At 39.8% G+C, this 14,580-nt stretch overlaps 1 protein-coding gene across 7 annotated transcripts in view; it reads left to right on the top strand.

Moving 5' to 3' along the window:
* ITGB6 (integrin subunit beta 6) overlaps positions 1–14,580 on the top strand; it is a 124,394-nt gene that overhangs the window by 93,040 nt on the left and 16,774 nt on the right. For all 7 annotated transcript variants that reach the window (XM_046658496.1, XM_046658497.1, XM_046658494.1 and 4 more), the window contains 4 exons: positions 5,476–5,610; positions 5,822–6,239; positions 11,494–11,716; positions 14,196–14,293. In XM_046658496.1, coding sequence (XP_046514452.1) covers positions 5,476–5,610; positions 5,822–6,239; positions 11,494–11,716; positions 14,196–14,293 — 874 coding nt within the window. The remainder of the gene's footprint in view (positions 1–5,475; positions 5,611–5,821; positions 6,240–11,493; positions 11,717–14,195; positions 14,294–14,580) is intronic.

Genomic DNA, 14,580 nt, shown 5'->3' with positions numbered 1-14,580 from the left:
GCCATGTCCGCACCCAGGATTCGAACCAACGAAACACTGGGCCGCCTGCAGCAGAGTGCGCGAACTTAACCACTCGGCCACGGGGCCAGCCCCTGTCAACTCTTTTTGTTTGGGTTTCCAAATATCTTCCCCCGTTTTTGCCTTTACTTACCAAGAAAAGTAAACACACAAACATGAAGATGAAGCTCTAAATTAGGACAGGAATGAAGAAAGGAAATTTTTATAAAGCAGTAATGCTTTAATATTTGCTCTAAACAGCAGTTACATAATAACAAATGAATAAAATTCTAATTTTTGATGTAAAATTACAGATAAATGACCCATATGCACTACATGCCAATACTAAGCATATACTGAGCCAGTGTTCCTTAACTAAATGACATTTCAGAATCATCTGGGAAGCTTTTTAAAAATAGGTGTGTCCAGATCCCTCTCACAGACGTCTTGGGAGAACTTTAAGGGCAGATGGAGTTACATATTTGGAAAAATCTCTCTGCTGATTTTGACGTCACCTCATCAATTTCAAAACTCATCTTAAGGGGGACAAGCAAGATATTCCTTCTCAAATACATTTCCTCAGAGAATAAAATACAAATGTGCCCATTAAAATTATAGGATGAGGGGTTTTTTTTCACTCATAGCTTCAGAAACTTTCGTTTTCCTAGCTCACATGAAAAATTAATCACCATGTTAGCTCATGCTTGAAATTCTTCCAGACAGGAAAGCTTGTCAACAAAATACTAAAAAACTTTCCTCCCTCTCAGGCGGTAATTAAAGTTTTAATGAGTAGAATCAAATAAAATCACATAGCAATCCTTCACTAAATTAGAGCATACTCAGTTTTCTTTACCCCAGGACTCTCAAAAGTGTTGGCCGCTAACCTCGTCAAAGGAATGAAGCAAATTAGAAAAGAGTAAATTGTCAAAAATATTTCCGCATCCTGTCTGACCAGCCTGGTCCCTGCCGCCTCCTCGCCCTGTTGGAGATTATGCCTCCCTTTGTGGTCCCAAATCACTTGCATAACTTACAGGGGAGTTGAAATCAAGGCATCAAACATTTGAAGTGAATCTCGTGTCCTTATTTTACTGTCTCAAAAATACGAAGAACTGTTTATTATTCTTATACCCAACAATCTTGCTCTGGAGTTATTGAAACTTTATGGCTCACGTGGCGAAGCATGCCACAGATCTTGGCACTAGTTCAAATTATTTTTCTATTCTGTTATTTTAAAATGTATTCTAAAAGGACTTTAAAATATGGATAGACTGGATTTCTTTCCAAGCTATAACAAGAGAGAGAAGGAAGGAAATACTGAGAGAAAATATAAAACACTTCTGACTGCCTCCTAGTGGGGAAGAGGCAGGCAAGTTGTGTTTATGTTGAGTGACTGTGAACTTCAGCTCAGCGTTTTTCAGTGCTGTATTGACATAAAAAAACCTTAACTACCAGATATGTATTCATCTGACCATCATTTGCTAATTTCCTTCCTTCCCTAACCACACAATAAAAGCTACTGAAATATCTACAATGCTCCTAAAGGTAAGCTCCTTTACTGGCATTTAAGCTCCAGAAGAGAAGAGACTTGGTTTGTTTTGTTTTGCCTGGTTCATAGTTCATGCTCAATAAATGAATGAATGATATTATGAAATATACAAATAACATTTATGTCCTTTTTGGGGGAAATTCACATTAAAATATTCCTGATGAAATTTGCAGTATGATATTCCAATTATATCAATGCTGAGATTTCCTTCATTTTGGTCAGACTATGTCACTCACTACTCCTAATTGCTTTCATCTAGACTTTCAGGTCATACCCCTCACTTCTCATTTAGCTCCTGAGTCACTTTGCCACTGTCTCCAACACTACTCCTGTCTTAATTCTTGACAATTTCAGTAAAAATATATGTATAATCCTTCCCACACCCTGGCCTCTCAGTTTCTTGAACTCTGCTTATAAAATGATCTCTTCCCCTTCCCACTTAATTGCATTCACATACCTTCACTCTTGTCATACCTTGAACCTTGTCATTGCCAGTAAACTCCTCCTTAATCTCAACTGGATGCAACCCATTCTCTGCTCATCACTTCCTATCTTTTCGGCTCACTCCTGCAAGTTACCCTAATATTGCTTCCAATCCATGAGGATCTCCAATTAATTGACCCTACCCTCTCTTTACAGTTCCTCCTTCCCTTGATGTTTTCTCCTGCCTGGACTTCCAGTTTAAATTCAGTCATAATGATCCCTCCTTAGACACACCTTCAGCTCCTCTGACCCTCATCACTTCTTTGAGACTGCTTGGACAACCATGGTCCTGGTTAAATCCAACTGTCCACTCATTCTGCACAGCTGAATGGGAATGGGAAAAACATACAATCATGCTAACCAGTCTCACTTTAAACTCATGATCATGGACTTCAAGCAGGCCCTCAGTGCTGCCCAGCAACCATGCCAAATTTCTCTAGTAGACATCCAAGTGGAGATGTCTAGGTGTTGATTAATATGTTAGTTGGCAATTCGGGATAATAACCTGGACTCTCCTAGATATACTTTGTCAATAGTTTTCTTCTAATTGGTGGTAATTCCATCCTTCACATTGCTACAATCAAAAAGCTTGAAACGAGCTTGCCTCCCCTCATTCTCTTACACTGCAGATTTAATCCATCAGAAAATTTCATTGGCTCTGTCTTCAAAATTATTTAGAATTTGATCCAATTACTGCCCCCACTACCCTCATCCTCATCAGAGCCACCATCTTCATTTACCTGAAGTATTGAAAAAGCCTCCTGAATCCTGTTTCCCATTTCTACCGTTGGTTTCCTACATTCTATTTTCAACAAAACAGCAAGAATTTTCCTTTAAAAATAATAAGTCAGCTCATATCACTTTTCTGTAGATAACCCTAATTGTTTTCTCATTTTACATAGAGTAAAAGCCAAATTCTTTATAACAGTCTACTAGCACCCTACCAGATCGGTTCCCTCCCACCCATTACCTCTCTGTCTTCACCTCCTACTTTTCTTCTCTGTCTCTGCTGCAGCACAGCAACCCTCACCTCCTTGCTGTTCTATTCCCAGAGCAAGCCGGGCATGCTCCTGCCTTACAGCCTTTGCATTGACTGTACCCTCCTCTTGGAAATTTCTTTCCACAGATATCTGCATGGCTGATTTCTCCAACTTCCTTGAAATGTCACCTTCTTAATGAATCCTACCCTCACTACTTTTTAAAAATTGCCACCTACACCCCCTGCACACACTCTCTTAATCTTCAGTATCCTACCCTCACTTTTTTCCATGGCATTTGTCACCTTCTAGTGTTACGTAACGTTCTTATTTATTATGTTGTTTCCTTCATGTCTTCCCATGTTGGAATATAAACTATGAAAGGTCAGCTGTTTTAGTGGGTTTTGTTTCCCAAGCACCTAGAAGAGTGTCTGGTACAGAGTGGACACTTGATAAATATTTTCTGAATAAATAAACTTATCATGTATCTAGTTGAAATGAAACAGACTTTTTTTAAGATTTTATTTTTCCATTTTTCTCCCCGAAGCCCCGTGGTACACAGCTGTATATTTTCAGTTGTGGGACCTTCTGGTTGTGGCATGTGGGACACCACCTCAGCATAGCTTGACGAGTGGTGCCATGTCCACACCCAGGATCTCAACCAGCGAAACCCTGGGCCACCGAAGCGGAGCGCGTGAACTTAGCCACTCAGCCGTGGGGCCAGCCCCTATTGTTTTATTTTTAATAATTTTTTTTGTCCTTCTAATACAGATTTAGATTTTGTAAAAGAAAGAGGCATGGAGAAAGTCTGAATAATAACACTAGCTTTCTCCAAAACAAATAGCTCTCCCTTCCTCCTTCCTTGACATTCTTCCTCCTGGAAACCTTGCCTTTATCTCTCCCTCTGCCATACCTATATGCCTCATATCTAGTCTTCCTCCTTTCAATCTATGTCATTACATTTACCAACCACCCCCTGTTCCTGATCCTCACGCCTCAGGCTGGGGTGAATGTAACAACATGCCATCTTTCTTGACTCAAGTCTTCCTCTCCCCTCCACTAGTCTGTCCTGCATACGCCTTCCAGACAACTTCCCTGCAGTTGCATTTTCAGTAGACTGGGCCACTGCTTAAAAGCTTCAGGGAATGTTTCCCACAGGTCTTAACTCATCTCTCCAAACCTCAGGGCTCTTTGTTGTCTGGTGTCTCCCGGAACAGTAGGAGTGCAGGCTTGATCTGAGCCCCACTTGTCTCTGTTCTATGACACTGCTGGCCCTGAGCTTTGTCTCTTCTGGTCCCCTCACCTGAAATACTATTGTCATCCCCTCAACACATCTAAATCCAACACAGCCAGTAAGGGCTAGTCTTCTAATACTTCAGCCTTCATCGATGGCCCTCTTTTCTGAACTGTCCCAAACTCCTACCTGAATTATACAATTTTTTTAAACTTAATAGTACATTGCTTGCCCTTTATGTTAACTGTTTCACTTGGTTCCATCTTGTTTCTTTCAGCAAGATGATAACCATCTTTAGGATAGACTTCTTGTCTTATCCTCATTGCCCCAGGCCTGACTCCACTCTAACTGTACAATAGTAGTCAATAAATTCCAATATTTATTTCAAGGCACAGTTTCTCCCACATTTTAACATCTCTAAAATTGGGATATGTTTTGTTGTTAATGTTGTTTTCCAAATGCTGTTAGCCAGGCAGAAGTCACGATATAGTCTTCATTGCCTATACTTGTGTGAACTTGGCCATGACTGTATATGTTGTTGTCACTTCAATTCATTAAGTGCACTGTTGGTACTATAAGAGTAATTACCATTTTAAAATATCTTCAAAAACTTTGCACTATAATTAGAAGTTGAAGTGAAAAGTTGTTTTATATGCAGAAGGGTACCAAAACAGAGCAGCAGGGTATAAATTTGTTATCAGCGAAGCAAATATTCAGTGTTGGAGGGATGATCACAATTCTGTATTCTTTGCGAAGCAACAACCAGCTGCTTTATGGCTCCTAAGAGATGATGATACTTACAAGTAAAGGAAGCTGTTGTTATAGTTTGTTACTGAGATACGAGCAAAAGTATTGCTTTTTATATGCCAAGCAATGCAACTCAGGGATGGAGAATTTGCCAGATCCCTCAGAATGGATAAAATAATTTTAAACGCAATCATAGACTGAAGGGATTGATTCATATGTTGTGCAGAACGATCTTGAGGTATTTTGTTATAGTTTATTTATCATAAAATAATGGTGTATCTTATAATTGATGGCATCTTAGACCCGATAAAATACGATATGTGTGTGTGTGTATCTTGCTTCTTGTCTTCCTTGATTGATGATAGCATGAATTTCTTTTGATCCAATTTAATTTTATTCATTTGTAGTTTAATGGACATAATTCACAGTTTCTTCTTCTGGCTGTATTTTTTTATTGTAACTTTGTTTAACTCTTTGTGTCTTAACTAAAGGAACTACGGTCTGAGGTGGAACTGGAAGTGTTAGGAGACACAGAAGGACTCAACCTGTCGTTCACGGCTATCTGTAACAATGGGACCCTCTTCCCACACCAGAAGAAATGCTCCCACATGAAGGTGGGAGACACAGTAAGTAGACTGCCATAGATCATCTGAAAAACATAAGTCACAAGTTACCTTAGTGCACGGACAGTGGACTTTTCCTTTCAAGAATTTCAAAAGTGATTTTCAAAGATTGCCTAATAAAAGCTTTAGGCAAAGCTGATTTCCATGCAGCTTTGTTTTCTCCCATGCATTTTGGTGGATGGAAGAAGAAGATAATTAGTATTTTCTTTTCCAGGCTTCATTCAACGTGACTGTGAGTATACCAAACTGTGAGAGAAGAAGCAGGCATATTATCATAAAGCCTGTGGGACTGGGGGACACCCTAGAAATACTTGTCAGTCCAGAGTGTGACTGTGACTGTCAGAAAGAAGTGGAAGTCAACAGCTCCAAATGCCACAATGGGAACGGCTCCTTCCAGTGTGGGGTGTGTGCCTGCAACCCCGGCCACATGGGTCCTCGCTGCGAGTGTGGGGAGGACATGCTGAGCACAGATTCCTGCAAGGAGGCCCCGGATCTCCCCTCGTGCAGTGGAAGAGGCGATTGCTACTGTGGACAGTGCATCTGCCACTTGTCTCCCTATGGAAACATTTATGGGCCTTTCTGCCAGTGTGACAATTTCTCCTGCGTGAGACACAAAGGACTGCTCTGTGGAGGTAGGCAATGTCTGAATCCCCCTTACACTGTGCCTATGCAAGTCGCAAGAAGGGGCTTTGCATCCTTTGCACCTTGCACTGCTGCCTGGGCATAGTAGGTCTCAATAAATATTTGCTGATCAACTGAGTGGGTTAATCTTTAGCCCTAAGGTAACTGATTCTTCTCTTGTATTTCTTCTGCTCTTCCATTTGCTTGGGGTGAGATCTCTACCAACTGAACTTACATCTCTATCATTATTTCCCTAAGAGTAAGTAGGTAAAAGATGGAAATGCCTTCTCTTTGGTTATTACCCAGAGTCTACAAAACTGCATGTAATCTGAAGTCCATTATCTTCCAGACTTTTCTGGATCAGGCTGCTGACCTAATTCTTAAATGCTTATTCCTTTGGAAAAAACAAAAAGCTAGGCTACTTAAGGAGCGTACTGCCAAGGACAAGGGACACAAAAATACCTAACGGACTTTCAGGGCCTTCACTATTCCACAAATATTTATTAAACCCTATTATGTGACAGATACTAGGTTGGGCACAAAGTATAATAAAGATAAATAAGGACATACGTGAGGAAGACCATGGAAAGGGTAAAAATGAAAAATGGCTTGGAATTTTTTGAGATTGAGAAGAGTTTTTGAAATAGCAGAAATATTTACATTTTACTATCCTCTGTAGACGTAAAATCACTGTAGTTTAAGAATATATTACACAGAACATGACTATTATAAAATCCTTCTGATATGTACACATATGTATTTAAGTATAATCTATTCAGACAAGAATTACAAATATGTTAATATACTCTGCACTGATATAAAGTGTGTTACAATTGAAATAGTTCCTGACTGCTGGATTTAAGCTCTCACGTCGCCCTTTTTCACAGTGTGTCATCAGGCAGCCTTTCAAAACAGAAAGCCATTAGCTTTAGAGAAAACGAAGCAAGTTATGTTTTCAAACCACGGTGTCAGGAACATATAAAAGAGACTGATTTTCAGGGGAAAAAAGGCAGGAGAAAAGAAGGCTCAAAGAATTCCAAGCTCTTTGAAAACCGTTTGATACCCTTAGAAGTACCTACGTTTCATTTCTTTGCTGCTGCTATTGCTTCCCATAGGTTCCTCTGAGGCTGCCTTCTTTCTTCCCCCAAGAGAGTGAGAAATTTAGGGTCTGTCCAGATTGAGAGACATTTCTCTCCCCTTTCATTCAAAGGTGTATTTCCTTATTTAACGGGTGTGTTTCCAAACCCACATCAGTCCTCTTTTCACAAGATGCAGACAGGACATGGTCTGAATCCAGAGGCTGTCTCCACATCTTGGGAAGAATATATTCTACAGAATCCCAGACTGCATTTCTAATAGGAATCTTTTAATAAAATATGTGCTCAAAACATTTGAAATTACCTTTAAAAAATTTTAAGTGTAATCTAATACCATATGATAACAATATTAACCGCACTTGTGTTTTGTCCTTTAAATCTTAGATCAAAGAGATCGAGGGCAGTGAAAATTGCTGAACTGTGTTGAGCAACACGGTTCTTTCAGTTTCTCGATGCACATGAGCAGAAATAAACTCAAAAAGAGTTGACTTGATCTGTGCACTGTGGTTCAGGTCTGACAAGAGTGTCACTCTTTGTATCAGATACAATGATTGCTAAAGAAAATCTATTTAGAAAATATAATTATTTCTTCAATTGGACTCAGAAAACTTCGATGCCAATTTCCTTCACACTTTGGGGGTACTTACGATCCTCAACCACTACTGTTTCTCAAAAGCAATTTTATTTGTTAGTAACATCACAAATGATGTTACTCTATTATTAGTATGTTTCTCTTTAAAAAGATATCATAAAAGTCAGTACAATTATTCAAATTCAGCAAATAGTTATGAAGTACCTACTCTGTGCTTGGCACTGTTCTTAGTGCAGGGATAAAAGTTGTCTCTGGTCTTATGAGCAGACACTCTGTTGTTGCTGCTGTTTCAGAGGCCTGAATATGCTACAGCGCCTCTTCTTGTGTAGCTCTCACTTATTTTGCAACTACCATCCTCTGCAATGCGCCACTTCTCTGAAGGGCTATTATCACAATGTTCTTTTTCATGCATCTTCTTTCATCCATCTGTAAGTACTCACAGATATAGGGCTCCATTGATTTTTTCCCTTGCCCAAATTCCATTAGTCTTTTTATATTTTGATTCTAAGAGATTGGAAACTCTAATAGGCAAATGGCATTACCAAAAAAACTTCCCGCCATTATGCACTTACAGTTATCAGTCAATGACATTCCAGAAATATCTATCCTTCTGAAAAGAGCCTGATGATTTTTTTCTTGATCTTTTGTTATCATCTTGCCTTTACATGAAACCATTATGAAGGTGTTGTGGTTGTATGAACAGGTACTTCGGATAATTGGTTGCTTCTGGATATCAATTAGCACTTTTGTGACCAGGTTGAGGGTTCTGGAAGGCCCGCAGAAAGGAGGGTTTCTAAATTGTGAAAGGAGCTCTTGGAATGGTTTTCTAAATTTCTGCCAAGTAATTCTTACATGCAGTGATATTCTTGGGCATTCTCAAAGCTTTTGGAAATGCACATTTCTTTTGACAATATTATAAATCGGATTCATTTTTCAGAATAAACTTCAATACAGAAATCCCTCCCTATCATGAAACTAAGTTTCCCCTTTTGCTGAGGAAGAAATGAAAAGCAATAGTAGTCGAGAAGGTAACTTACACATAAAAATTAAATTAATAGTTTTGGCCTCAATCACCTAACTATTCTTAGCTTTGAATTAATTAGTTCAATTACGAATTAAATAGGTTATGAAATGCAGTTGGAATATGTCTTAATGTCATTACTCCGGATAAATTTCAACTCATCTTTCACTAGAGAAGTACGTCTTTTTAGTATATATATATAATATACATACTAAATTACTATGGATATATACATATATACCAAGAGCAATCAGAATCCAACTTCAAAATCTTCGCAGTTATCTCCTCTGTTCTGTGACTTCCTACTCCATGTCTCTTAAGGCCAAGACATGAAGACAGAAGAGTAACCACCTACTAGACCAAAATTTACAAGAGAAAACCCAGAGTCCTTTTTCTACAGTGAACGTGGCAGCTTCTCCTACAAGCGCAAAGTGTGATTTCTTTTACATCTGTTTGGTTTTCAGTACAGTCACAGGATTTTTAATATTGATGGATAATTTTGCTTTCCAATTCTTCCTATTGGATAGTTCTTAGGAATAATGATAATAACCTACACTTATATACTGCTTATTTATGGGCCAGGCACTGTTCTAAACACTGCTCTGTATTATCTTAGGTAGCCTTCATAACAATCCTATGAAGCAGCTATTAATAATCCCTCCTTACAGATGAGGAAACTGAGGCACAGAAAGTAACTTCCCCAACTTTACCCAGCCAGGAAGTACTGGAGCCAGGATTCAAACCTGTGCCATCTGGCTCTAGATCTGTGCTCTCACCCACCACCACCATTCGTCCGTACCTTCGAGATGTTGCTAGAAGAGCAAAACTTGTGAGGCAATGCCTGGTGCACATTTCTTTTTCTGAAGAAAAGTGTCAGTTATGAAAGTTTGTAAATAAATGTTATTTATTTGGAACATCAAATGCCTATTTTAGCATCTTCGGTGTGGTAGGCATCAAAAAAATATTATGGAAAGAATACTAGTCCATTATCTTAAACACTTTATCGTTTTATGGTATTTCATACCCCTGTATGTGGCCAGATCCCAAAGAGACTCTTCAGGATTAGAGGAGATACTTGTCTGCTGTCTGCAACAACTCTCCACACGCCTCCTTCTTCTCGCTGCCTCTGCCCTAGGTTTCTGCAACATCGCTCTCACTCCGCTCCTGCCTCCCATTCTCTTCTGCAAGGATCATTTTCTCCACTCACATTTTAAATGCTGATGCTCTCCAGGGCTTTTCTCACTCTATCTGCTTTCCCTGATGACCTGATTCACAACAGCTTCAACTGCCACCTATCCCCAGTGGACCCCAAACTTGGGGTAGGTTCTGTTGCTTCTAGGATGTCCCATAGGCCCCTCAAACACAACAAAGCCAAAAATGAACTCATCATCTTCCCCACTCAGAGCTGCTCTTCCTCCTCTGCTTCAGGACAATTCATTCATTCAACAATTAAACACTAGTCTGTGCCAGGCATTGGCGGTAAGGCAGAGGATGAGCTAGCTTCCATTGAGGTCAGTGAAAAGCCGCACCATCCACCTAGCTGCCCAGTCTGCTCACCCGGGGAGAACTCCATCCCTATGCTTTTTTCTCTGCTTAAAATACCTGTAACCTTCTTCTATCTTCTGTCTTTATCTTCCAAATTCAGTTCAAGTATCACCTCTTCAGGAAACTTCCCCAAATCTCTAGTCTAATTTGGAAACTCTTCCCCTCTGTGTATAGAACTTATCACATTTTATTGTATTTATTAGTAGTGTTATTTATTTGCCTGTCTCCTACACTGGACTATAAGTTCAGGGACCTTGTCTTATTTAATTTTGTATCCTCATGCCTAGTACAACTTTTGCCACCTGGTATATGCTCAACTAAAGTTTGTTAAATAAATGAATTTGTTGAGCACTCATTTTATGCCTGTGGGATGTCTAAGTGGGGAATACAAAGCTAGAGATTGACACATTACCTCATCTGACCACAGCCATTGGAAGGAGATTTTATTCTCTCAGTTTTATAGATCAAGCTTTTATGATCACTCAGCTTGAGTGATGCAGAGGTGGTGTATTACCCAGGTCTGTCTTGCATCTCTGTCCTATGGCATCTTAATTAAAAGCAAAAAAACTTGTAAAAACAGTTAAAAGAATGAGTGTGTATATATATATATATATATATGCACATGTATGTATGTCTGTATTATGTCTACACACACCTAATCACACACATACAAACACATACACACACACACACAAACACCCCTAGTAGCTCTTATAGGCTTCTGGATTTTCTCATTCCATCTGGCTACAAATTCCATTTGATATAACATCAGGAAATCAAGTTGGTCTTCAGTTAAGAGACTAGATCAATAAACATACACAGTTAGCAAAATGCTAAAATTACATAAAATATATCTACACTTATCCTCCACGCCTCCACATGCACACTCACTTTTTTCTCATTTTTTTTCTTCAGTCTTTTTGACGGTGTTTAAAGGCAAAGAGAAGAGATGGCCCCAAAAATCTGGAAGTGGTTTTGGCCCTAGAAACATAGAGGGATTTGTTTTACAGATCACGGCGACTGTGACTGCGGTGAATGCGTGTGCAGGAGCGGCTGGACTGGCGAGTACTGTAACTGCACAACCAGCACGGACTCATGCGTCTCTGAAGATGGCGTGCTCTGCAGTGGCCGAGGGGACTGCATTTGTGGCAAGTGTGTTTGCACGAACCCTGGAGCCTCAGGACCAACCTGTGAACGTTGTCCTACCTGTGGCGATCCCTGTAACTCTAAACGGTAACGTCCCTACTTTCTTCAGTCCCTTTTGTCATGATGATCAAAGTTAAAGTGACATTTTATCAACTCAGGCCTCAGATTACTTTTGCTGGATTTGGTCTCTGAGCATCCATCAGAACACACAAACCCCGCAAGGTCCCTGTGATCATCAGCCTGGAACGTCAGTCTCTCACCTGCCTCTTTCTCAGTCCTGAGGATCCAGGACCACAATGTGACATTTCTGCTAGAGACTAGCATGGGGAAGCTGAGCTGATGTCCCACACTGATAACATCAGATCACCTCTCAGGTACAATACCAGCCACACATAAGGAATGCCCTGGAGATGCAATGACTACACCCACATTCAGCACTTTTTCAGGGGAAACAGACAAGCTTCTCTCTTATCTGGAAGTTTATAACCTGACCTTACTGATTCATTCCTATCTATAGACTCATGGAGGCAAATAGGCAGAAAGACAATCTCGGCTTTCAATTTCTTCCCCCTTCTCTACCACTCATGCTGTTTGGCACCCTTCTTTGGTTGTCATTCTGTGCAGCTATTGTGTATTGTATTTTCTTTCATACCATATGAACAACAACAACAACAACAAAACACTTTTCTTATTTTCCAGTAAAAAGCGATATCTTTGGTTGGTAGCAACTTCTTAATGGAAGGGGGGCAACCTTCGTAGGTCAAGTGAAGCAAGTCTCCAAATTGGCTGTGTTATGACACTGCAGTGTATAACATGCTTATGCAGGTCATATTTTCACTAACTCTGGTACCCAAAATGGTAACATTTGCATTTCTGATGTAAACAAAGTAAGAAAATCAATATTCACTCAGAGGTTACTCACAATTCAGGTGTCAAATTTCTCTGTCACTGTGCCTGGACATATGCCAAGGGAAGCATGGGGACGTGGTTAGACTTATTTGAATAGAATGTAGTGTAAAATGGCCTTTCAAGATGTTTCTTCTATTATTTTTCTGTATCATCTTCTCTGTAAAAATGATTCAATCTTAAATCTGGTTTATAAGATATGAAGTTAACAATCGACGTTGTTGGAATTTGAGGAATCACATCGAGTGATCTCCTTGGTGTTTTTGTTAATTCTGACATGAGTCCATTCTTCCCTTTATTCTTTCATGCATTCATTTATCAAATAGGCTTTAAGTACTTACCATAGTCCAGGAATTGTGTTAGGCCATGGGCATGCGGTAATGCCTGAAACAGTTATAGTTCCTGCCATCACAGGTGCTGAGAATCTAGTGGGAAAGGTAGACATTTTTAAAAGTCATTGTAATGATATCTGGGCTGACAGCTACAAGAGGAGATAGAGAGGGTGCTAAGGAGCTATATGGCAGGAGATAGGGCCACCAGACTAGCTTGGGCAGCCAGCAATGAGATGCACAAAGGGGTAGAGGTTTTAAGGGCTTCCACAATCTCCAGCAGCCCCTGCAAAGCCACTCCAAGTAAATATACAACCTAGATAAATACAATATGCTTGCAATGCAAAGGCAATTTCCAAACAAGACTTCTAGCCCCACTCCCACACAGATTGTTGCTCCTAAGCCCTGCCTGCAGAGGAATTTAGAAACTTCTACTGCAAGGGAACTAAGTGGTAAGGGTTAAGGAAGGTTTGCCTAGGGAAGTACCGTTACAGCTGAGATTTGATGAGGCATGGGTCGGGTAGGGAATGTTTTCCGGCACTTAGAAGAGTGTGAATTTCCATGGCCAGAGGAAGAGAGAGGCAGCATGATGTATGCCTATAGTAAGAAGACTTGTGCTATTTTGGATTACTCCAAACACAATCTGTTTGTAAAGTGATTTGCAGCACTCGTTTAATTGGGGGTCTAAGTTTTACTCTGCTGTATAGACATTATTAGAGTAGCTTCATTCCTGGTCTATGTTCTTGGAAATACACTTTTCTGTAAGTAGTGATCTTCCTGCATTAATGAGGACACAGGCCGTAATCCTCAGCCTTTGAAAATATCCCTATCAAGGCCAGGACTCACTCAAAAGAGTTACAGCAAATGAGTCTTTAAAATAGTCACTCATGACATTTATGAATTCTTGTTAAAATACAGACTATTTCTGTTAAGAAATTCAAACTTTGTCTAATCTCTAATCATACTTTAGCAGCATAAACCCTTCCTAGGAAAATGTAAAATGAAAACTGCCAAATCAAATACCAGAATAATTGTTTATTGTTGTTGTTGTTGTTTTCCTTAACCAATCAGTAGTGATCTTTACAGATAAATGAGGATAGTAGGTATTACCAGGCTGGCTCAGGAAACATTGATTACTGAGTGGAATTCAAAATAAAGCAGTTTCCTCTTGGACATCACCCAGCTATCTTTCTGAAAGTAACAGAAGGCAGCAGCATCTACGAGACACTCCTCCAGCATGAACCACAGTAACGATACGAAAGCAATATTGCAGCTGCAGATCTATTTTCCGCCAACATGAACTCATAAACTCTGTTGAATAATGTTCACAGGAGCTGCATTGAATGCCACCTGTCTGCAGACGGCCAGGCCCGAGAAGAATGTGTTGACAAATGCAAACTAGCTGGTGCAACCATCAATGAAGAAGAAGGTTCTGCTGGTCTTAAACTGTCTTTGTTTCCTTTCCATAGTTCTTGAGAAACAAATACTCTGTGAAGGGCTTTTGCGTAGCTCAGCCTCATTTGTGCCAGGGTGTTAGTTCACTCATGTTCGTTTTTAAGTCTAAATACATTCTGCAAAGCTAAAAACTTAAGGGTTTGGGACACGAGCAATTTAAAGTCATGGCTATTCTATTCTAATTCAGCTCTGTGGGCAAGTTCACCTCTGCTTGACAAGTGCAATTGTAGAGCATTCCAGAATGCTATATTTTTTAATTAG

This window comes from Equus quagga, chromosome 4, assembly GCF_021613505.1.
Source record: "Equus quagga isolate Etosha38 chromosome 4, UCLA_HA_Equagga_1.0, whole genome shotgun sequence".
NCBI lineage: Eukaryota > Metazoa > Chordata > Mammalia > Perissodactyla > Equidae > Equus > Equus quagga.
This window is presented reverse-complemented; position numbering and strand designations above follow the sequence as displayed.